This window comes from Geotrypetes seraphini, chromosome 11, assembly GCF_902459505.1.
Source record: "Geotrypetes seraphini chromosome 11, aGeoSer1.1, whole genome shotgun sequence".
In the NCBI taxonomy this organism is placed as follows: Eukaryota; Metazoa; Chordata; class Amphibia; order Gymnophiona; family Dermophiidae; genus Geotrypetes; species Geotrypetes seraphini.
The window spans coordinates 51,595,965-51,620,654 of NC_047094.1; the positions used below are offsets into that span (position 1 = coordinate 51,595,965).

General features: G+C 44.2%; 1 protein-coding gene across 4 annotated transcripts in view; it reads right to left on the reverse strand.

Annotated features, from left to right (window-relative positions):
* Nucleotides 1–6,040: 6,040 nt before the first annotated feature.
* The window catches only part of LOC117369259, an 89,584-nt gene continuing 70,934 nt past the window's right edge, over nt 6,041–24,690 (reverse strand). For all 4 annotated transcript variants that reach the window (XM_033963553.1, XM_033963555.1, XM_033963554.1 and 1 more), the window contains exons 12-14: nt 24,245–24,442; nt 18,521–18,614; nt 6,041–6,560 (exon numbers count right to left, since the gene is read on the reverse strand). In XM_033963553.1, coding sequence (XP_033819444.1) covers nt 6,497–6,560; nt 18,521–18,614; nt 24,245–24,442 — 356 coding nt within the window. In that variant the 3' untranslated portion in view covers nt 6,041–6,496. The remainder of the gene's footprint in view (nt 6,561–18,520; nt 18,615–24,244; nt 24,443–24,690) is intronic.

Below are 24,690 nucleotides of genomic sequence, written 5' to 3' on the forward strand. Positions count from 1 at the left end.
CGCATCCCCATATGCCTGGGGAGCTCACTTGAACGATTTCCAAACTCAAGGTCTTTGGACTGCCCAGGAAAAGAAACATCACATCAATTTCCTAGAACTCAGAGCGATGTTTTATGCCCTCAAGGCTTTTCAGCATCTCCTCTTTCCTCAAGTACTACTACTCTGCACAGACAATCAAGTTGCAATGTACTACATCAACAAACAGGGTGGGACGGGCTCTCGCCTTTTATGTCAGGAGGCCCAAAAGATTTGGTCTTGGGCGACAGCTCGCCATTTATTCCTGAAAGTTGTCTACATTCAGAGAGAGCAGAATTCCTTAGCAGACAATCTCAGCAGAATTCTCCAACCCCATGAATGGACTCTATCCCATGACTCCCCAGTCCATTTTCGCTCAATGGGGCACTCCTCAGGTGGACCTTTTTGCGGCTCCTCACAATCATCAACTGCCCCAATTTTGCTCCAGACTCTACTCCCCTCACCGTCTGGCAGCAGATGCATTTCTCCTGGATTGGACCAATCTATTCCTTTATGCCTTTCCTCCTCTACCTCTCATGTTGCGAACCTTGTTCAAGCTCAAGAGGGAACAAGCCACCATGATTCTCATCGCTCCACGGTGGCCCAGGCAACATTGGTTCTCCCTTCTACTTCAACTCGGTTCCAGGGAGCCCATACTTCTTCCACTGTTTCCTTCTCTGCTTACTCAGCATCAGCAGTCCCTCCTACATCCCAACCTGCAGTCTCTGCACCTGACAGCTTGGTTTCTCTCGGGCTGACCTCGGCTCACTCACTTCTTTCTCAGCCTGTCCGTTCTATTCTTGATGCTTCCAGGAAGCCGGCCACTCTTCAATGTTATCGACAGAAGTGGACCCGGTTTTCTTCCTGGTGCCTTCTGCATCATCATGATCCAACCTCACTAGCAGTAGAACTAGTGTAGGATTATCTTCTTTCTTTGTCTAACTCTGGTCTCAAGTCTACTTCTATCAGAGTCCACCTCAGTGCCATTACTGCTTTTCATGAGCCAGTTCACGGAAAACCTCTTACTGCTCATCCTTTGGTTTCCAGATTCATGCGGGGGTTTTTCAATGTGAAACCACCTCTCAAGCCCCCTCCTGTTGTCTGGGATCTTAATGTGGTTCTTTCCGCCTTAATGAAGCCTCTTTTTGAACCATTGGCCACAGCTCATTTCAAATTTCTCACTTGGAAAGTGGTCTTCCTTATTGCTCTCACCTCTGCCAGGAGGGTCAGTGAGTTGCATGCACTAGTGGCAGATCCACCTTTCACTGTCTTTCACCATGACAAGGTGGTTCTGCGTATACATCCAAAGTTTCTCCCTAAGGTTGTATCTGACTTTCATCTTAACCAATCCATTGTCCTGCCCGTATTCTTCCCAAAACCTCATTCTCATCCTGGAGAACAGGCTTTGCATACTTTGGACTATAAGCGTGCTTTGGCTTACTATTTAGAGCGTACTAAGCCTCACCGTTCATCTCCTCAACTTTTCCTGTCTTTTGATCCCAATAAATTGGGTCATCCTGTTTCTAAACGTACGATATTCAATTGGCTTGCTGCTTGCATCTCGTTCTGTTATGCTCAGACCGGACTGCCACTGGAAGGTTCTGTCACGGCCCGTAAGGTTCGAGCTATGGCAGCATCTGTGGCTTTCCTCAGATCAACTCCTATTGAGGAAATCTGCAAGGCTGCTACTTGGTCCTCAGTTCAAACTTTCACATCTCATTATTGTCTGGATGCATTCTCCAGACGGGATGGACACTTCGGCCGATCTGTTTTACAAAATTTATTTTCCTAATGGCCAACCTTCCCTCCATCCCTCTTTTTGTTAGCTTGGAGGTCACCCATCAGTTAAGAATATGCTGCCTGCTTGTCCTGGGATAAAGCACAGTTACTTACCGTAACAGGTGTTATCCAGGGACAGGAGGCAGCTATTCTTACGTCCCACCCACCTCCCCAGGTTGGCTTCTTAGCTGGCTTATCCTAACTGGGGACCGCGTGCCTCCGTCAGGCGGGAAGGCACTCGCGCATGCGCGGTGCAGCCTAACTAGAACTTTCTAAGTTCTTAGAGTGCAAACACTCTAAAATTGTCCGTATTGGGGCTCCTTCGGTGCCGTCACCCATCAGTTAAGAATACATGCTTGCTGTCCCTGGATAACACCTATTATGGTAAGTAACTGTGCTGTACAACCATAAAACAGTTTCAAAAAAATATACTTAACCAAAAATGAAATTCAAATAAGATACGAGATAATACATATTAATAGGGAGACAATACTTATGAAGCATCTATTGAGTACAAATCAGAACATTCAAATAACATAGATATGACACTAATGCTTTTCTATAATATAGCTTCTCCTATAGCCGAAGGGTCAAATGCAGATATTAGATGGTGACAAGATGGGTGGTATAGAGTGCTTTGAGATAAACAGATGGGAGGCTAAACTCAAGGCAAGTTGTTTATAAGGTTAAACAAGGTATAAGGGACTGATTTAGTTAGTGTGTGGTGAACTAGTCCTGGTGCAGAATGAGTGTATAGTCAATCATCCTATGTATTAAAGGTTTGGTGAAGTCAGGCTTTCATCTGCTTCCTGAGGTAGAGGTAGCCCATCTATGAGTAACTTCCAGAGTATGGGGGCCACTCCTGAGAAGGCTTGCTGGCGGGTATCACATCGTACAATTTCTTTTCATAAGGACCTCTGAGATCTCAGCAGTGTATAAAGGACTAGTTTGTTCTTTACGTATTCTGGCCCATTTGTCTGAGGACCTTGAAAATCAAACAGATTTAAATTTAGTCCTGTAAGGTGCTGGTAGCCAATGTAGTTTGAGCAGGAAGGGGCACACATCTTTCAGCCTTCTTATCAGTCATGCTGCAGTATACTGAATTAGTTGCTGCTGATGCAACCTCTTCTTGTTTAGACCAATATACAGGGCATTGCAGTAATCTAGTCATGATGTTATCATGGCATGGACCACTGTGGTCAGACTTGTCTTTTCAATATATGGAGATTTTGCAGCTGCTGAAGATGATAGAGACATGTTCAAAGTGGGATCAGAGTGAGTGATGAGTCTAGCAGTATTCTGAGATTCCTGATCTGTGATTTTAGGGTGAGTTCATACTTCCTAAAAGATATTTTGAAGTCGGGTATTTGTCCATTTATGTTAGGAGTCCAACGAATCTCTGTTTTACTTGGGTTCAGGCAGAAATTTTTGTTTTGCCCATTCTTGAGTTGCAGTTAGGCAGTCAGTTTACTCAAAGCTGTGTGTAGATCTGGTTCAGTGGGAATAAATAGTTGCGTTATCCATCTCAACATCATCATCATAAATATAGAATTTTGTGTCCATTGACCAAAGCAGCTCAGCCAGAGGCTTAAAGTAGATATTAAATAAGATGGGAGCGAGTATGGACCCCTATGGCACCCCACAGTTCACTGCCCACAGTAATGATGTGCTATTGCTGAACAGAACTGATTGTTATCTGTATGACAAATAGAATTTGAATCATAAAAATACTGTGCCACAGATACCTGTTTCTACCAGTCTTGTAAGCATGACATTATGATCCACAGTGTTGAAGGCTGCTGAGAAATCCAGCAACACTAGTATCGAGGCAGATCGTCTATCATAGTTTCTGTGCAAATCATCAAGAAGGGACACACAAACTGTCTCTGTTCCTTACCCAGGTCTGAAGCCAGATTGACCTGGGTCTAGGCCAGTGGTCTCAAACGCAAACCCTTTGCAGGGCCACATTTTGGATTTGTAGGTACTTGGAGGGTTTCAGAAAAAATAGTTAATGTCTTATTAAAGAAATTACAATTTTGCATGAGGTAAAACTCTTTATAGTTTTTTAAAATCTTTCCTTCTGACTAAGTCTTAATAACCAAAAGCAGCAAGTTATGGTGTACTTTTGTAGCCAGACCAGAGCTTTAACACAGTGGTGCCTAAACTTGGCCTGAGGTATCCCAGCCAGTATGATTTTCAGGATATTCACAATGAATTTGCATGAGAGGTGTGTTTTTTGGTTTTTTTTCATGTAGTGGAGGCATAGAAACATAGAAGATGATGGCAGAGAAGGGCCATAGCCTTTCAGATCTGCCCAGTACAAAAAACTCAAACAAGAAAGGATGTCAATATAGTATCTTCAAAAGTGGACATCCAGTAATGTACCCAGCACTACATACATCAATACTGTACTTTCAAACCTCAATCATATTCAAAATTGGAGAAAAGACCTCAGTGTCTAATAGGGGTGTAATAAAAAAAAATACAACTCCCACTGCCTCAATATACAGTCATTGAGACAGGAAGACTCCAAAGATAAGTGGGAAAATTTACTCTTCTTAATTCATTCACTGTTGCATAAATATAAATATCAAAACGTTTATCACACTTATCTGAAAACGTAGTCTTCATAGTGCTGGGCAGTAGAAGCATGGAAAACCCGCAAAATGGAGCATGAGCAAAGTGCAGAGTGGCTACTGAATCCCCACTACCTGCACACTTTCACCACGCTTTCCAACAGGGCTCCCTGTTTCGCAAAAAGCTTTGTCAGGGGAAATGAGCATTAATTTTCCAACTTCAACGCCTATTTTGGAGGCAGTTCATACACATCTCATCAATATTCACTGTGGATATTGTAAAAACCTGGGGTTGGGGAAGCCAAAGACAAGTTTGGGAACTACTGCCCTAGACACCATAAAGAGCAATTACTAAGGGAGGATAAGTACCTTTTAAAACAAAAACTAGAATATGTAAAAGTGATATAGCCAGTTCAGTATTGAGTGATGTATAAACACTGAGATGGAACATGAGCTAAGCTATAGAAGTCCTATTCACTCCCACTTCTTGAGAAACACCAATGCTGTGGGGTTTTTTTACATGGTATCCCAAATGCATTAGGGATAGCCTGAAAACCTTGATGCTCTGGTGGCCCTCAAGTTATGGGAGTGTGAATAGCACTGACCTCATTTGTTTCAAGTGGAGTATGTCATGCATGGAGCTGCTGCCAGGTGCAGGCCTGTATTAAATGCTGTATTATGCTGGGAGTTTGCCTCCTTTTTCCAGGTTATGGTGAGAAATGGTTTTTTCTCAACTTACCTTTAACGCTGTATTGTAATGGGTCAATTATGCTGAACATTAAGCTATGAACATATCAGAGAGCAAGTCACTGAACCTATTTTTTCTATTTGGTCAGAGTGAAAAAGTTAGTCCCTCTAGCATATGTGGAGGGGCATTTTCAATATAATGTTTAAATCTGAGTTTAGACATGCTGTGAAAGGGGCACAAAAATCCACTTTTAAACATGCCCATTATCAAAACTGCAAAACACCCATCTTGGTGGTTGTTTTTTTTTTTCCCCAAAAATTTATGTTAGATGCACAGAGCACAATCTTTTTCAACCATTTTTGAAAAAAAAATCCCAAAAAATTCATATAGAACAAGCCATTGGGATATAGTAGGGCCAGTGTTTATTAGACTGGCCACATAAGACATCCCAGCAGAGCAGTGGGGCACCCTGGTGGCTATTGCAGTGAGCCCTCCAAAACAGACTACTCAACCATATACCACACCAATAGCCTTTATGTCTGCAGGTAATACTTATGTTGGTACAGTGGGATTAGGATGGGATTTGGAAAAGCTCACAAATTCCACCTGAGTTCCCAACACTACAGTTCACTACATGACCCACCAGGCTACTCCAGGAACCTGCATGCTGCTGTAATAGGACTGGCCATAATATCTGAAGCTGTCATACAGGCAGGTATATACTGTTTAATTGACAGCTTTGGGGGTGACACTTAAAATCCTTCCAGTGATCATCTGGTCAGTTGGGGTACTTATTTGTTATTAAAACTGGTCTAGCCTTAAACATCCAAACTATGCACTGGACATAATTCTTAAATAGGTTTTAAAAATAGTGAATTGGAAGAGTTTAGCAAGAAAAATGGCCATCTGCTCATTTATGCCACATCTTAGATGATTTTCTTTTTTTGAAAATGAGTACCATATAGTATTGTAGTCCTATGTGTGAACATTTAAAGATAATCGTTTATTTGGTGTGGCATTAGTACTTTTAAATCAACTTGACAAAAATTTTACAAAAGAAAATCCTTTATAGAATTACATTTGAAATACAGAAAACTAAGGAACAAAGTCTGTATGATATTTGAATTTTCCAAGTGTTTCTTGGGCAAGCAGCAGTGTCTTATACTCCAAACCGATCTGTTTTTTTTTTTTTGGTACAATGTAGAAAATAACTAAAGGAATTGAAGCTCTTTGTATCCAAAATTAAGGCAGAGAAACTTTGCATATAAAGTGCATTAGAACCCACATAGTCCTGACGGGTGCTGATGCAGCAAGTCCTGACCCTCTCTTAAGCCTTTTGCACCCTACCAATCCTCCAGGTCTCTCTGCTTCATCCTGGAGATGGTGGGGAAAGAATAATACTGGGCTGGCAGATCCATATCTGGAGGTGGCAACTCAATTAATAGTCTGATATTATTTCTCTCTGATCATTCATTTCGATGGTTGTGTAACTCTGGGGACGTCTGGAGAAAAAAACAAACACATTTGGCCATGTTAGAAGGTCAGAAAGAGGGAAAGTGTTTTTCATCCTTTTTTCTGGTAGAAATAAACCCAGTACTAATCCAAGTATCTTTCACCCTACGGCCAGAAACAGAGACCAAATGGCTACATTCACCTTGCCACTGCTCTCCAAAAATCAAATTTACAGCCCTCCTAGAAAGCTGACTTTCCCAGGCTCACTCCTAGAACTCATTCCCCCATTCACAAGCAATTGAAAAGAAACTACAAGGATAGCTTTTTGAGAAACCAAGCATGTACCCTACCAGAGTGGTAGAGTAGTAGTGGTTAAACTTTGAATGAATCCTTATGAGTCATCACTTGTCACTTTCTGTAAGGCACAGGGGGTAAATCTATATAGTTTACCTGAAGTTGGGAGCTGGAATGATGTGTACTGAGTGTGAATTCTACATCAGTAATTGTGCACAATTGCCATTATCGAATACTGGTGTAAGTCTGCAATTACATACTTAATTTTAGGTATGAGCATTTAATGCTAGTATCTAAATATATACTCTCAGACACAATAGGACATAATCCCACTGCTAACAGTACTTCTTTCAAAAATGCTTTTATAATTGCATCTTTGGGTCCTCAGAGGGCCACCACACACTCAAATCATTTCATTGTGTGGGGCTTTATGCTCCCATTCGTCATTGGGCCCATACTTCTTACTTGAACTTTTTTAAGTTGAACTTTTTTAAGGTAATGTTAAATATAAATACTAAAGTACTTAGCTTTAGGTTAAATGTTATTCGGGGGGGTAGAAATATCCGCCAACATGTTTCGCCCTTACAACTCAGGGCTTTATCAAGACTCCCTCACCCGTTCGTTGTCATTAGTAATCATTTTACTGCCACCATCACGTCGCTAGACAACGAACGGGTGAGGGAGTCTTGATAAAGCCCTGAGTTGTAAGGGCGAAACATGTTGGCGGATATTTCTACCCCCCGAATAACGTTTAACCTAAAGCTAAGTACTTTAGTATTTATATTTAACATTACCTTAAAAAAGTTCAACTTAAAAAAGTTCAAGTAAGAAGTATGGGCCCAATGACGAATGGGAGCATAAAGCCCCACACAATGAAATGATTTGAGTGTGTGGTGGCCCTCTGAGGACCCAAAGATGCAATTATAAAAGCATTTTTGAAAGAAGTACTGTTAGCAGTGGGATTATGTCCTATTGTGTCTGAGAGTATATACGACTATCCTTCTTTCACATTTATTACCAGAGTGCCTAGTGATTCAGTATCTAAATATAGGCAGTTAGATACATAACTGCAAGTATTATCCCACCTTTGCCTTTTCCAGGTCCACACTTTCCTTATGGTTGCAATCTATGGAATACAGACGAAGGTCAGTTTTATTAAGTCATATACCTAACTGACCTTTACCTCAGGAATTCACAGCAGCCATTTTGGATGAGTGATCAGCACGGGGCAGGAGCGTAGGAAGATCGCTCCTGCCCCAAAAGACCACCAGGTGAGGTCTGGGAGGCGGGAGGGAGGTAGGGTGATTCTGGTTTTAGGAAATTGCAAATAATCAAAATTGCGAGTCCTAAAACCGCAAATTGGGAGGGGGAAGTGTAAAGGATTCTAATTTTTTCGGTCATATTAAATTCACTCCACCAGCCAGCCACTTGCAATCTGGATTTATGCACATTCTTTTTTTTTTTTTTTTTTTAATGTATTTATTTATACTTTTTCAAATTATATAACAATTCAGCTCAAGTCCTCAATTAGGATCCAAGGTATACTAAAGCGAGTTACAAAGAAACAAACCAATAAGATAAAGGAACTGATTAGCTGAGTTATGAGTATCTAATCATTCTAAGAGCACTCAAGTTTTTCCTGATTCCAGGCGTCATACTGACAAGAAAGTTGTCAGTTGGGAAAAATTTATCATATGCAAAAAGAAACTTTTGCATATGATAATGTATTACACATTTACATGGGTGGCGAAGCAAGAATGTTGCCCCTAAAGTTAACTCCAGGTTTTTGAAGCAAAAATTTGCATCTATGCCTCTGACTATTCCGTGCTAGATCTGGGAACATTTGTATCTCAGGGCCAAGAAATTCTTTTAGTTTATTTTTAAAGAAAAGCCTGAGCAACCAGTTTTTATCTGGCACCAATGCTATAGTTAGAAGCAACGTTAACTTCCCTATCAGAAAGTTCCAACAAAGCTGAGATGATTGTTGATTAGTCTCTTGTGATTCTTGCTTCTTAGTAGGTAGGTAATAAACTTGAGTAAACGGTGGTAATGAATCTTCAGACACCTCCAAAATCTCCATCATATAACGTTTTAACATTTCCCTAGGAGTTACCATAGTAGCCCTAGGGAAATTAATCAATCTGAGGTTTTTATTACAGGAAATGTTCTCTGGATTCATGCACATTCGACAGTAACTCCTACAGTGCATAGGCACATGCACAGTGCATAGGCAGCAGTAGCCAGGAACCCTTCTACACTGAGCATGACACACAACCCCCGTTTGTTCTGCATCACGCTTGATCATATGACAAAAGGAGGATGGTTACATATTGCATCACCCCTCCTTTGCCCAGTGTTACCTGCAGAGCTCAAAGCAGCAGTGTGACTGCGTGGCATATGAATTGGATGCAATCTGAGCATAGTTGCACTCATCCTTTAAATACATGAGCAGTATTGTGCAGGGACTGGGAGCATGTGAGAGAATAGAACAAACGAAGGAGGCCAGAGGGAGAAAGCAGGGAGGCTTCTGCACAGTGCAGGAAGCAGAGAAAGCTGGAGTGTGAATTTTGAGGTATAAAAGGAAGATCAAGTGTAGGAGGCATTCGATAAGTTGGGGAGAGAGCTGGAGAGGGTAGACGCAAGAGTGAAATTTCTAGGGAAGAAACCTGTAATCCGTTCTGAGCTCTTTGGGAAGGTGATAAAAAATTAAATAAGAGAGCCCAAAAAGATGGAAAGGGAGGAGGGGATATTTTAAAACTGTCTCCTCATTTTGTAACTTTTTTATTTTTGAATTGGCTCAAGCATACATAGTGCAGCTGCAATAAAACTACCTAGTTTAGGCTTCTCCAGCATGTCCACAGGTTTGCTCACCAGCTTGTTCATTTTACTTCTAACTGTAGACTTTGGGTTAGATTCACTAACGCATTTTTCGTGGCCGATCCTATTGGGCCCAACGAATTCACAACTTAGAAACATTCAAATGAGGGCTCTCGGAGGAACGCCCTCATCTGGCCTACATGGATTGCTAGTGTGCGATACCACACATGCGCAGACCACCTGTAGATGGTCTGCGCCTGCATCAAGACCCCTGTGAGCCTCAAGTTTTTTTTATTTTAACTTAAAAAAAAAACTTTTGTAGCCCAGCGAGCCTGTGGTTTTAACCCGCTTTAAACCCTTGGGTTGAAACCAAGGGCTCGCAGTGCGGGGAAGGGTAGGAGAGATTTGGGGCAGCAGGCAGGAGAAATCCGGGGACGAGCAGGGTGGAAATTCGGGGATGAGCAAGGTAGCGATTTGGGGCAGAGCAGACAGGACAGATCAGGGAAGAGCATCGGGGTGGCAGACAGCAGGGCTTCAATGGAGCTGGAGAGTTGGAAAGACGCTTCTTGGGTTGATCAGCCAGCCTGAAATTTCTTTGGTGAATTGCATCCCTGTCTACTTTGCATGTGTTTCCCCTCATTTGCATGCACTGATTGGAAGCAGATCGGTGGAGAGGTTAGTGAATCAAGCCAGAAGGAAAACTGGTCGAAAAAGGGTTGCAAACCGATCGGTACACCATCAGTTTGCTTTGTGAATCTAGCCCTTTGCTAGGTAGGAAAGGTTTTGGGTTTGGGCTTAGGCTTATTTGCAAGCTGTTGGTCTCTTAATCATTGCCCCACATATGTACAAGTGATTTCCTCTCCCCACCCCCACCACTAAAAAATATATATACAATAAAATAAATAATTTAAAGTAGTAAGACATAAGCAGTTTATATAATAGAGACCAGAAACAGAGATGTAATAGCCAGCTCTCAAAATAATCACTTTTCTGATACCTACAGGCACAAAACAGAAAAACATTACGGACCAATCTATGGCCAGCAGGAAGATGGAATCTGTTGCCAATTTTAACAAGTTCCTTTTTTTTAACTGGGTGGGGTAGGATATCATGTTTTTCAATTAGTTAATTTATATTCTTTTTCATTAAATAAAATATTTTTCAACCTTTGCTGAATCTTGCTTGGTTTTCTGGATAAATAAAGTCAGTTTCCTTTCCATTTAGTAAAACGACTTTACTGACTTCTAATATAGGGAACATTGTCCCTGTTTTGTATTAGTAACATGGTTTTCTGAATAAGCATGTCTCTCTTTTGAGGTCTTCCTTTTCAGATTCTGTCCTTTCTCTTAATTGTACTATATATTTACAGGGTAACATTTTGCTTAATACCTTTTCCTATCTCTTCTTCATGTTCTAATTGCTCCTGTGCTCTCTTAACTCCTATTTTCTCTTTCCTTCATGTGTTTTCCTGCACTCAAGACTTATTTCCATAATTTCTTGTTCCTGCACATACTATATATCCCTCTTTTGTATTCTTTCCTGTTTTCTTGGTTCTCCCCCTAATAATTTCTCCACAGATCTTGCTCCTCTTGCTACTTCCCATCATATTGCCCTTCTCTTTACATATGCACTTCAGACGCAAATTAAAAACCTATTTGTATGCTACGTTCTTGATAGAGAGTTGATCCATATTCCCACATATCTTCCCAACTCTGTTTTGCCTTTAGATCACTGTAGTTGTACCTCCTGCCGATTATGTCCAGCTTCTAGACAATTCTGTTAACTGCATCAAACTTCCAGGTGTATAGCAGTATACAAATAAAATTTTATGTTATGTTGGACATTGCCACCTCCTTGTGATCCATTATTCTTCCTCCGCAAATCTCTTCCTTGCAATCTTTTTCCTTCCTGCATTTTTTAATTTTTCCTGCAGTGGCCTGCATTTCCTTTTCCCCTCACTTTATTTTCACCTGTCCCATTTTTCTGTGGGTGCTAGATCTCATAGCTTTGCTGCTAACTCATCCCTGGTGCTTTTATGCTTTATCTCCCCTTCTCCAGCTCCTTTCTGTTGTCCCTAGCCAAAGTTTGTTTGCTGTTTGGAGGGGATATAGAAAGAGGAGTCCCTCTTCTGCTCCTCTAGCACCTGTTCCTGCATGTTATCTGGGAGGGAGAGGCTGCAAAGGAAGCAGAGGAAGATCTGGGCACTAGCTATGAGTGCTCAGACCTAATGCCACTATTCGCTCCTAGACCTTCTCATTTTCTGCAAGTTTGCATATGTACTTTTGATTAAGCTCAAGCCTGGGCCAGGTCAAGGGTATTTGATACCCTAGATCAGGAGTGTCAAATGTTGGTCTTTGAAGGCCGCAATCCAATTGGGTTTTCAGGATTTCCCCAATGAATATGCACATACTATATAGCCCTACAATGAAAGCAGTGCATGCAAATAGATCTCGTGCATATTCATTGGGGAAATCCTGAAAATCCAACTGGATTGCAACCCTCGAGGACCAACATACGACACCCCTGCCCTAGATGAAATTTCAGCCATGTCATGTGTTCCCTTCCCTCCAACCCCCAGGGGTAGCTCAAAAACTTACCTGCCCCTGTGGTCTAACATCATCCCTCTCAAATGGCCAGCAACTTTTTTTCCTCGCTCTTCCCCTGTTAGCCAGCAACTCTTCTTCCCCTTCCTAACCACCTCCCTGGGCCCAGTGTCTCCCCGTCCCCTCTTTGTTACTGCTGTACCTCTTCAGTAGAAGCCCTCATTCAAAAGCTGCCAGGTCCTGCCCCCCCCTCCAAGAGGAAATGCACTAGGGAGGGTAAGACAATAGCACTTGACCATAGACCTCTATTGAAAGGTCCTGTACTGTACTTTATCCCAGGACAAGCAGGCAGCATATTCTTGACTGATGGGTGACGGCACCGACGGAGCCCCGGTACAGACAATTTTAGAGTGATTGCACTCTAAGAACTTGGAAAGTTCTAGCAGGCCGCACCGCGCACGCGCGAGTGCCTTCCCGCCCGACGGAGGCACGCGGTCCCCAGTTTCTTAGTTTCCGCGGAGCTAAGAAGTCGTACTTTTCAACGGTTGTTGAAAATATTTTTTCCTGACGCCTTCCCGCTCGTGAAATCTGTTAGGAAATTGTATTTCCTTTTTTCTTTTATTATTTTCTTATTAAAAAAAAAAAAAATTAAAATTACTTTCTTTTTTCTTTACTTTAGTCGGTTTTGCCCTGGCGGGGCCTGCTGCCACCATCGAGGTCTCGGCCTTCGATTTGGCAGAAGCCGTTTTTACTTTCATGCCCCCCCAGCCAGGGTTTAAGAAGTGCCAGCGGTGTGCACGGCCTATCTCTCTTACGGACCCGCACAACTGGTGCTTACAGTGCCTAGGTCCAGAGCATCAGGCTTCCACTTGCACCCGCTGTGCCACTTTGAAAAAACATACATTAAAAAACCGACAAATCCAGCAATGGTTGCTTTTTGGTGCCGATATGTCTGACCCGGCGGCATCGACACTGGCATCGGCCCCAACTCAGTCGGCACCCACTTCGTCGACGCTGCGCGACACAGTGCCGGCGTCGCAACACCCAGGTAAGCCAGCTAAGAAGCCATCCCCGCTGGAGCGTCCTCCGGTCTCGATAGCAGCGAGCCCAGTCCTGCCGACTGCGAGGCGCCCGTGGAAGCGCTCCGCCCCAATTGAGGTGAGTCCCTCGACCTCGGGCTCCTCATCCTCGGGGCGTCGAGCAGCACCGCAGGTACCGCAGAAGAAAAAAGCGGTACCGGTGCCTTCTCTGGACGAGCGCATTGCAGCCGTCCTGCAGGTGCAGCTAAAGGAGCAGTTACCACAGCTCCTTCCTGCTCTCTTGACACCGAGCCTTCCAGTCCCGGTCTGGTCTGAGCCACCGGTACCGGCAGAGGAGCAGCCTCTTTTGTCTGCATCCACTTTGTCGGTACCGGTCCACTCCGCTTCATCAGTCTCGATGCCAGTCCCCCCACCGGAACCGAGAGCACAACACCAGGCTGTTCAGACTTCGGCACCCATGCAGCCTGTAACATCTCCCGGTACCGTGTCTATGAGGTCAGGTAAATCGGCACGCAAATCCCGACACCTGGAACCCTCCTCTCCAGAGTCTCGAGACCGTAGCTCCCATATTAGGGACCCTGATCTGTGGGGTGACTCCGAAGAGCCTTTTCTTTCTGAGGGTGAGTGTTCCTCGGATGAGGATGATCCTACTGCCCCTGATCCATCCTCCAAACAAGATTCTACATCTTTCACTTCCTTCCTGAAAGATATGTGTGAATCTCTGTCTATTCCTTTGGAGGCCGAGTCTAAAAAATCCAAAGCCTTCCTTGATGCATTGGATTTTGACCAGCCTCCAAAGGAATTTCTTAAACTACCCCTCCATGATATCTTGAGGGAAACCTTTTATAAAAACCTGGAGACTCCTTTGACCATCCCAGGAGCTCCTCGTAAATTGGATTCTTTATACAAAGTGATTCCTATCCCTGGATTTGATAAGCCGCAGCTTCCACATGAATCCCTTCTTGTGGAATCTACGCTCAAAAAGTCTGCCGGAGCTAGTGTATACGCTTCTGTCCCTCCTGGCAGGGAAGGTAAAGCCATAGATAAGTTTGGTAAACGGTTATACCAGAATGCAATGCTAGCTAACAGATCTGGTAATTATGCTTTCCATTTTTCTTTCTATCTTAAGCATCTTCTTACCACCATGGCTTCCTTTGAAAAGTACCTTCCTGAACGAAAACGACAGGCTTTTCACCACTGCTCATCATCTCTCTTCCAACTCCGTAAGTTTATGGTTCGCTCAATATATGACACATTCAAACTTACTACCAGAGCAACGGCCATGTCTGTGGCTATGCGCCGCCTCGCCTCAGAGTGTCGGAGCTTGATGTCAACCATCAAGATCGGTTGGCCAATGCACCATGCCTGGGGGATGAACTCTTTGGGGAATCCATGGACTCTACCACCCAAAAGCTCTCCGCCCATGAGACTAGATGGGATACTCTGCTAAAAACAAAAAAGAAGACTCCACCAGCGCGGCCTTTCAGACAGCAGTCGGCCTATCAACGCCATTATGTGGCTCGTCCCTTGCCATCAGCTGCCCAACAACCTAGGTGCCAACGTCAGCAACAACGACAGACCCCTAGGCCACCACAGCAGCAACCTGCGAAGCCACCTCCACAGCAAAAGTCCACACAGCCCTTTTGACTTAGTTCTCCAGGGCATAGCCAGCTACCTACCATCTGCCCACCTACCTCAACCTATAGGTGGCCGTCTTACTTCTTTCCTCAGCCGTTGGGAGATCATCACCTCGGATCAATGGGTCCTCAACATCATCCGCCACGGCTACTCTCTCAACTTTCAGACACTTCCTGCCCAAAGTCTGCCAAGAGAGTCTGCTTTGAACACTCCTCAGTCTTCCCTCCTTCTTCAGGAGGTTCAATCCCTCCTCCTTCTGAACGCCATAGAGGAAGTTCCTCTAGATCAAAAGGGGCAGGGATTCTACTCCCGTTACTTTCTAGTCCCCAAAAAAAACAGGAGATCTCAGACCCATTTTAGATCTTTGCGATCTCAACAAATGCTTGGTCAAAGAAAAATTCAGGATGCTTTCTCTGGCCACTCTCTACCCTCTTCTCAATCAAGGCGACTGGCTATGCTCCCTCGATCTCAAAGAGGCATACACTCACATACCGGTAAATTTGTCATCCAGACAGTACCTCCGCTTCATGATCAATCATTGTCATTACCAATACAAGGTGCTGCCCTTCGGTCTTGCCTCCTCTCCAAGAGTGTTCACCAAATGTCTGATTGTGGTAGCTGCCTTTCTACGCTCTCACCACCTTCAGGTCTTTCCTTACCTGGACGATTGGTTAATCAAGGCCAATTAATCTCAGACAGTAATCCTGGCCACCAACCAAACCATCCTGTTTCTTCAACTTCTGGGGTTCGAGATCAATCTACCCAAATCTCATCTCATCCTCACTCAGAGACTTCAATTCATTGGAGCGGTGCTGGACAGTCCTCATGAAAGCATTCCTGCCGTCCAACTGTCTCCAAACTCTTCAATCTCTATGTCAGCAGCTACTTCTGCAAAGTTCCATCTCTGCCAAGCAAATGATGATACTCTTGGGTCACATGGCCTCCACAGTTCATGTCACACCCTTCGCACGTCTTCACCTGCGCACTCCTCAATGGACCCTAGCTACCCAGTGGTCCCAAGCGACGGATCCGTGCTCATGACACATATCTGTGACATCATCTCTTCGTCAGTCTCTACAATGGTGGTTAATATCCTCAAATCTCTCCAGAGGTCTTCTGTTCCATCTACCTCCTCATCAACTTGTCATCACCACCGACGCCTCCCCTTATGCCTGGGGAGCTCATTTGAACGAATTCCAAACTCAAGGTCTTTGGACAGCCCAGGAAATGAAGCATCACATCAATTTCCTGGAACTCAGAGCGATATTTTATGCCCTCAAGGCCTTCCAACATCTTCTCTTTCCTCAGGTCCTCCTGTTGTGCACAGACAATCAAGTTGTGATGTACTACATCAACAAGCAGGGTGGGACAGGCTCTCGCCTCTTGTGCCAGGAAGCCCAGAAGATTTGGGCTTGGGCCACAGATCACCAACTATTCCTGAAAGCTATCTACATTCAGGGGGAACAGAATTCCTTAGCGGACAGGCTCAGCAGAATTCTCCAGCTTCACAAGTGGACACTCGATCCTTTAACTCTACAGTCCATCTTCGCTCGATGGGGCACTCCTCAGATAGACCTCTTTGCAGCTCCTCACAATCACCAGCTGCCCCTCTTCTGCTCCAGACTCTACTCTCCTCACCGTCTGGCAGCGGATGCATTTCTCCTGGATTGGTCCAATCTGTTCCTGTATGCTTTCCCTCCGCTACCTCTCATGTTGCGAACCTTGTTCAAGCTCAAGAGGGAACAAGCCACCATGATTCTCATCGCTCCACGGTGGCCCAGGCAACATTGGTTCTCCCTTCTACTTCAACTCAGTTCCAGGGAGCCTATTCTTCTTCCATTGTTTCCTTCTCTACTTACACAGCATCAGGAGACCCTTCTGCATCCCAACCTCCAGTCTCTACACCTGACAGCTTGGTATCTCTTGGGCTGACTTCGAGTGATACTCTGTTGTCTCAGCCCGTTCGTTCTATTCTGGATGCCTCCAGGAAACCTGCCACTCTGCAATGTTACTATCAGAAGTGGACACGATTTTCTTCCTGGTGTCTTCTTCATCATCATAATCCTACGTCCCTGGCAGTGGAGACCTTGTTGGATTACCTTCTTTCTTTGTCTGACTCTGGTCTCAAGTCTACTTCCATCAGAGTCCACCTCAGTGCTATTGCTGCTTTTCATGAGCCAGTTCATGGAAAACTTCTCTCAGCTCATCCTTTGGTTTCCAGATTCATGCGGGGTCTTTTCAATGTGAAACCACCTCTTAAGGCTCCTCCTGTAGTCTGGGATCTCAATGTAGTTCTCTCCGCCTTAATGAAGCCTCCGTTTGAACCTTTGGCTACAGCTCCTTTCAAGTTCCTTACTTGGAAAGTGCTCTTCCTTATTGCTCTTACCTCTGCCAGGAGGGTCAGTGAGCTACATGCACTAGTTGCGGATCCACCTTTTACAGTCTTTGATCATGACAAGGTGGTTCTGCGTACACATCCAAAGTTTCTCCCTAAGGTTGTCTCTGAATTCCATCTCAACCAATCCATTGTTCTGCCTGTCTTCTTTCCGAAACCTCACTCTCATTCTGGAGAACAGGCTCTGCATACTTTGGACTGTAAGCGGGCTCTAGCTTACTATTTAGAGCGTACTAAGCCCCACAGATCATCTCCCCAACTCTTTCTATCCTTTGATCCGAATAAATTGGGGCGTCCTGTTTCTAAACGTACGTTGTCTAATTGGCTGGCAGCGTGCATTTCATTCTGTTATGCTCAGACCGGACTATAACTGGAAGGTTCTATCACGGCCCATAAAGTTCGAGCTATGGCAGCATCTGTAGCTTTCCTCCGTTCCACTCCTATTGAGGAAATCTGCAAGGCTGCTACTTGGTCCTCAGTTCATACTTTTACATCTCATTATTGTCTGGATACATTCTCCAGACGGGATGGACACTTCGGCCAATCTGTTTTGCAAAATTTGTTTTCTTAATGGCCAACTGTCCCTCCATCCCTCTTTATGTTAGCTTGGAGGTCACCCATCAGTCAAGAATATGCTGCCTGCTTGTCCCGGGATAAAGCACAGTTACTTACCGTAACAGGTGTTATCCAGGGACAGCAGGCAGATATTCTTGCGTCCCACCCACCTCCCCGGGTTGGCTTCTTAGCTGGCTTATCCTAACTGGGGACCGCGCGCCTCCGTCCGGCGGGAAGGCACTCGCGCGTGCGCGGTGCGGCCTGCTAGAACTTTCCAAGTTCTTAGAGTGCAATCACTCTAAATTTGTCCATACCGGGGCTCCGTTGGTGCCGTCACCCATCAGTCAAGAATATCTGCCTGCTGTCCCTGGATAACACCTGTTACGGTAAGTAACTGTGCTTTTTGGTGCAACTGGAAAAAGGTAGGTCAATGGAAAGGGAAGGTGAGATGATACCTTTCTCTACTGCTGCTTTGCCTTATGATATTTCCACCCTAGGCAGACACCTAGTACTCTATAATGCAATTGTGGCACCCAAATGCCATTATAGAAAAAGCAGTCCCTATGGTATACACGATTGCCTAAATGGAGGATGCCTATACTAAAAGGGCAGCCTTTCAGCAGACTCACTGAAAGCAAAGACACTGCTACGTGCTAAACTTCCTGCACAAGCATTATCTTTACAAATAACACATAGGGCAAAGATGATATAATGAATATGTATCTTACCTCTTTACATAATACAAGAAGAAGGTTGCAGCAGCCACTCCCACAACCACTGCTGCTAGGATAATAAGGGATAGCTCCCAGGCACGGAAAGAACCTGTCAAGGCCAAGGAAAAAGAATGAGACACATCACTGTGAATGTTCAATCTCAAAAAAACAATTTTATGATATTTATTGAAAATACTTATAACCTACCCTTGTACAGTCCTGAGCAAGCTACAAAATTATCTAAACTTCAAAACCACCACAATTAAATTCAGAACATATAACAACAGATATAGTGAGTATTCTTTATCTCCAGAGTTTAATACTTCATTAATCCATCCTCCCCCCCCTGTGCTTCCCTCTTTCTTCCGTCGGGGGGATTGGAATTTGGAGGGGCAGCAGAGGAAGAAGGGATGGGAGCAGGGGTAAGAGATGTGGACTGCTACACGCAAACTACATACAGTATATATTGGCTGATATTCAATACCAGCATCCTCAAAACTAAGTGAACATTGTTAGCAGCCTTTTATATGGTCCTATGCTGTTGCACTGAATATTGCTAGCACCTGCATAACATCCGGCTCTTTACCACTCCATCCACAGAATGCCCTTTCCTGGCCGAATATGAGATGGCTGATTAGTGTCACTGTTCAATGGTTATGTTTATTAGATTCTTGATATATCCACCTTTCTGTACCACTGAATATCATTGGCCAGTCTGCTGAACGTGATTTCAGTGGGCAGGAGCCTCTCCCACCTGCTTAAACTGCTTGAATATAGACCTCATATATTCAGAGACATTCCTCAAGAAAATCACTACATTTAAGGTTTGCAGGTTCCACATTTTGCACAGGCCTATCTAAATTAAATGAGGGCACAGCGAGAATGGATTTGGATGGCACTCCCACATAAATACCAAAGCACTCAGAACTAGATGCACCAAACACGGTCGCTGTGGGCCAATTCTAAAACAGCAACTGATGGTCCAACAAGTTTGCATGCAAATTATTTTTGCAGAGGTTCACCATAATCCTGTCACTGTGAGAGTAACTTTGACAAATGCACAGAACCAGTTTGGGGAAGCCTGAACAGCAGGGGAAGCCCCAAAGCAGCCTCCTGCGACTCAGCTGTTGGGGCTTTTTTCTCTTTTTTTTTTTAATAGCATAATATCTGTCCCCATTTTAAAAACAAACAAACCTGTGAGCCCCTAACCCCAACCCCGATGATGGTCCCCCCACCCCTGATGACCTTCCAGGACCAAAATACAGGCAGGAAGAATGCCCACTCCCTCCTGCCACTCATGCAACCCCTCCCCCCAGCACTTCAATAAAAATCAGCAGGAGGGATGCCTAATCCCTCCTGCCATGACCTTCCTCCCCCAAACTGTCCCACTTTCCCAAAATTTGCAGGAGGGATACCCACTTCCTCCTGCCACCAGATGCCCCCTGGCCCCCCATCCACACCCCCCAAACCTTTAAATTGTGATGACAGCATGAGGGATGCCTAGTCCTCCTGCTTGTAAGCCCACCATTCCAAAATGGCAGGCATTCTCCTTCCTGGTGCATCCTGGGATGCATGGGAAGGGGCCTAAGGCCTTTTTGGCTAAGGGCTCAAATGCCTAAGGCCCCTCCCCATGAATCCCAGGATGCACCAGGAGGGGAAGGCCTGCTATTTTGCAGTGGTGGGCCTGCTGTCATTGAAATTTAGATGTACAGGGGTGTGTGGGGAAATTTGGGGTGGGGGTGGGGATCAGGTAGCAAGACTGAGTGGGCAGCCCTCCTGCTGATTTTTGGTAAAGCGGGGAAGGGGTTGATGACAGAATCTGTTTCCATCCGCGAGAACTGACGGAAAGCATTGAGGAAGCAGCATGGGGTCAGGCTGGATGCTGAAAAGATCGCGTCTGCCCTGCACCGCTGGCTGCAACATTGGAGGCAGCTGTCTAGCGAGGGAGCTATTTTAAAAGGTATGGGGGACTCCAGTAGCGCCGCGGCTTATCTAAAGGAGTGGCTTATCTATGATGTCTAGATAGGCCACCCTATATAAGGAAGCTGCACCCACTGCACAGGTTTGTAAAACCCATGTATAAGCTGTGGCCTATACATGGGGAAATACGGTACTGTATATGCAATCTGTCATAGCCCAGCATGCTGGCTGGTTAGTAATAAGATTCCAGAAACTATTATTATGGTGTAAGGAAAGGTAAAAGACCATAATATATAATAAACTAGTCTTATAACCCGATACATTAACGGGTGCTAGAATATATGTGTGTGTGTGTCTGTCTTTATTTCTTTCTCTCTCTCTCTCTCCTTAGCCACTTTCTTTGGCAACGTTTTTTTAGACTTCCCTTAAGTTAAGAGGCAGCTGCTTTAAGGCTAACAGTTGTAAAATTCAAATGTTCCCTGATGTTGAAAGCAAAAACGTAGACGTGATTTCCTTCTTTTGAAACCTGGTGGTCATCTCATTAGGGGCTACATTTTATTTGAGACATCCTTGTAAGTGCATTGTCCGTTACCATTCAATTAAACCTCAACATTTGACTAATTTTCTGGCGATGTCCCGTCTGGACAAAGAAAAAAACTCAAGGTTAAGCTCTAAAAGAAAATAGTAACTTCCTTCCCAATTTATAGGAATAGCATTTCTTCTTTGATTGTTTTCTTAATATTTTCTCACAATTAATTCTTGGATCCAATGAGGACTTGAGCTAATTTTACCATAATAGTTTCTTTTGTAATCTGCTTAATATTGTTAAGTATGGATTTATATGATTGTAATATGTTGTGGTTAAATTTGCTTTCTGTACAAGTTTACTTGATATAATATTGAAATCAATAAAAATACTTAAATATAAAAAAAAAGATTCAAGAGTCTGCTTGCAGTACAACCCCAGAGAAAAGAAACAAATATATTTCTTCCTGAACAGTGCAAAATATAGACAGCAGATGTAAATTCTCAAAACTGACACAATTCAATCACTAAATTGAAAATAAAATTATTTCCCCTACTTTTGTTGTTTCCCTCCCTCCATGCTGTGCCTCAATTAGATGTCTTCCTCTGCATCTGTTCGCTGACCTCTTTGTCAACGTGCCATCCCTTCATCATGGCAGTTGGGTGAGGCTGGGTGTCCTGCTCTCTCTTTACAAACAACACCTTGAGAAAGCCTACTGTTTCTCTTGTCTTCCTGCCCCTCTGCATTAAACATATCAGCGCTCCCACCTGGCCATTTTATGCTGCCTGCCTGCAGTCTTCCTCACTTCTTGCAGCCGGCTCCCTCTTCCTCACTGCCGCAGATTGCACAAAGCCACGTACGGCGGCTCCTCACACATCATCTTTGTGCACTGATCTCCTCAGACCCGAAGCATGTGCCAGCCGTGGACTGGCAGGAAATTTCTGCGTACCAGCACCAGTCCGCGGACCAGCGGTTGAAGAACACTGAACTAGACTACTCAATCATTAATGAGCCTGAGGGCTAGTTGCTTTATTCAAAGCTACTTAATCTCTCTTGCTTCTGTCCGCATCACTGCTGCAGCAGCTATAAGAACACAGAACATGATTGATAGAGACCATTTGGCCTATCTGGACTGCCTGTCCATGTCATTTACCATCCCTTCCTTTTCCGTTAGAGATCCTATGTACTCGTCCTAAGCTTTTTTGAATTCAGTTACAGTTTTCATCTCCACCAGTTCCACTGTGAGACCTTTCTACAAATTCACCATTTTTTCATAAAGAAGTATTTCCTCAGGTTATTCCCCTGAGTTTGTCCCCTTTCACCTTCATCCTGTGTCCCCTCATTCCAGAGCTTCCTTTCAAGTAAAAGGCTCATCTCCTATGCATTTATGCCACAGAGGTATTTAAACAATGTTTTCATCCACAACTCATTTTCTGATCAGTGGCTTTCAAATGGGGGAGGCAGGGTATTTGATTTCATGCAACCTGAACTGTAATATATTATATTGTAATTTATAAAAAGGCTGAACTATAACTTTTTTTTTGCAGGCCTAAAAGCTTTACAGAAAAGAGAGAGAGGAGAGTGAAGGGCAGAGGTGTAGGCCATGGGAAGACCTGGGCCCATCCACTTTGAGCTCATATCCACCCAACACCAGCACAGAGGCTCCCGTGGTCCTACTCCTTGCTTTAACAGTGTCTCTCTCTTGATAGGATCTCCGGCAGTGGCAGCGATTCGCACATGCTGCCTGCGGCTGACCCACCTCTGCCATGTCCTGCCTCCCCTCAGACACAATATCCTGTTTTTGCCTGGGTAGAATGTGGCAGAGGAGAGGCTTCCAGGTCAACCAGAGTCAGCATGTGGGAATCGCTGCAGCTGCCAAAAACTCTTTTAAGAAAGTGACACTTGTTAAAGTAGATGGGGGAGGAAGATCCAGAAAAGTATTGTACAATGGAATGAGTAAAAGATAGAGGTATAGCTGGATATGGGGGTGAAGGAGAGGGGAGGAAAAGGATGCTGCACAGGGTGGAGGAGGAAAATAGAAGTGCAGCACAGGGGGGAGAGGGGGGGCAAGAAAGGGAAAAATGCTGCACATGGAGGTGGAAGGGAGAGAGGGAGAAATGTGGCACAGCAGAGTTGAACCTAGATAGGCATAGTGGGCCAGATTCTGGAAATGGCACCGTTATCAGTGGCTGCCGATCGCATAACAATCTCACAATGGCACAGAATTGTGGGGAGTAGTAAAGCGAAGTGTTTCTCTACATGAATATTCTGCAACTGCATATGCTATCCACTATTTTGGGGGTGTAAATTCTCTATATGAATATTCTGCAACTGCATATGCTATCCACTATTTTTGGGGTGTAAATTAAGCACAAAAATGAATCCACTTTCGAGTTCATTTCTTGTCTACAAATTTTTATTTCTAATTTGTGATCCTTTGTTCTGTATTTGTTGAAGGTCTGTCAGTGTGATAGTAATGGCAGAAGGGGAGATCAGAGAGGAGGCAGGGAGGAGAGGGGACTGACCTGAACCCTAGCATGTCTAATACAGGCCCTGACCCTTGGTGTACCTGGTGGGGATCCCCAAGAACTGTCAGCTGAAGACCTACTCCAAAAGGTGGTCAGAATGTCCTTCTACCAAGCTCTGCAGTTGATGGCAGCATCCCTGAGCCACTGACAACTATGCATAAATTGGTGGCTCAGGGACGTTGCTGCTACCTTCCAAGCTTGGTAAAAGGGAATTCTGGCTGCCTTTGGAGGAAATCTTCAGCTGACATAGCTTGGGAATCCTCATTAGCTAAAGTATTTATATTGTGAGGTGGGGCAGGGTAGGGCAGAGAAAATGTTGTGCCCACCTACTTTATGCTTAGGCCCAACCAAAAGTGTCTGTCTGGCTATGTCACTGGTGGAAGAAACAACCTAAAATGTTTGAAAAGCATTGCTTTGAACAAATCATGCGTAAAAATGTATTTGTGTTAGCCAGCAGCACCACCAGACCCTGCTGGTGCAATGTGTCACGGATCAAACCCAGGTTTCATCACATAGCAACTCACAATGCCACCACAGAGTCACTGGTCTGGTTTAATTATGACTGCAGATTACCTTTAAGAGAATATCTTTAACAACAATGCATCTCAGATCTATGAAAAGCAAAGAACACATCAGTATGAGATCATTGTTCACATCACACTCAGCTATTCTAGATATTTTACACCCAAGTGTCCACATTTAATAAATGTAAACCACAGAATAGTGGTATATCAAATCCATGATCCTCTCCCTTTCTTTTCTTACCTTTTCTCTCATCATGTGTCTCAATAGGTGTGGCACATTCTGGGTCAATTTCTAATGAGCTGCCATCCACAAGAAACAGATGGTGGCTAGACAGGAATTTGGCGTACCAGCTCTGAACCAGATGCTGATGCTCCAGAGATCGGACCCAAGCCTCACCAAAGACTTCCATCTTAGTCTGTGTGCAGGTAAAATCTAGAGCTAAAAGAAACCAAAGACAGGGAAAGATGCTGTAACTTCAACACCCACTGCACCTAGTTCTTCCAAAACAGTATTTTATGTTCATATTGGTTTGCTTTCAAGGACATATTGTAGAGCAGGGTCTATGTATTAATGGTGAGCAAACACAGGGGTACGACCTGAAGTCTAGGATCTGGCATGAAATGAACATAGTGCTCATGACCTATGATCCAGCAGAAAGAAAAGTTGCAATCCTGAAGTCCTGGGTA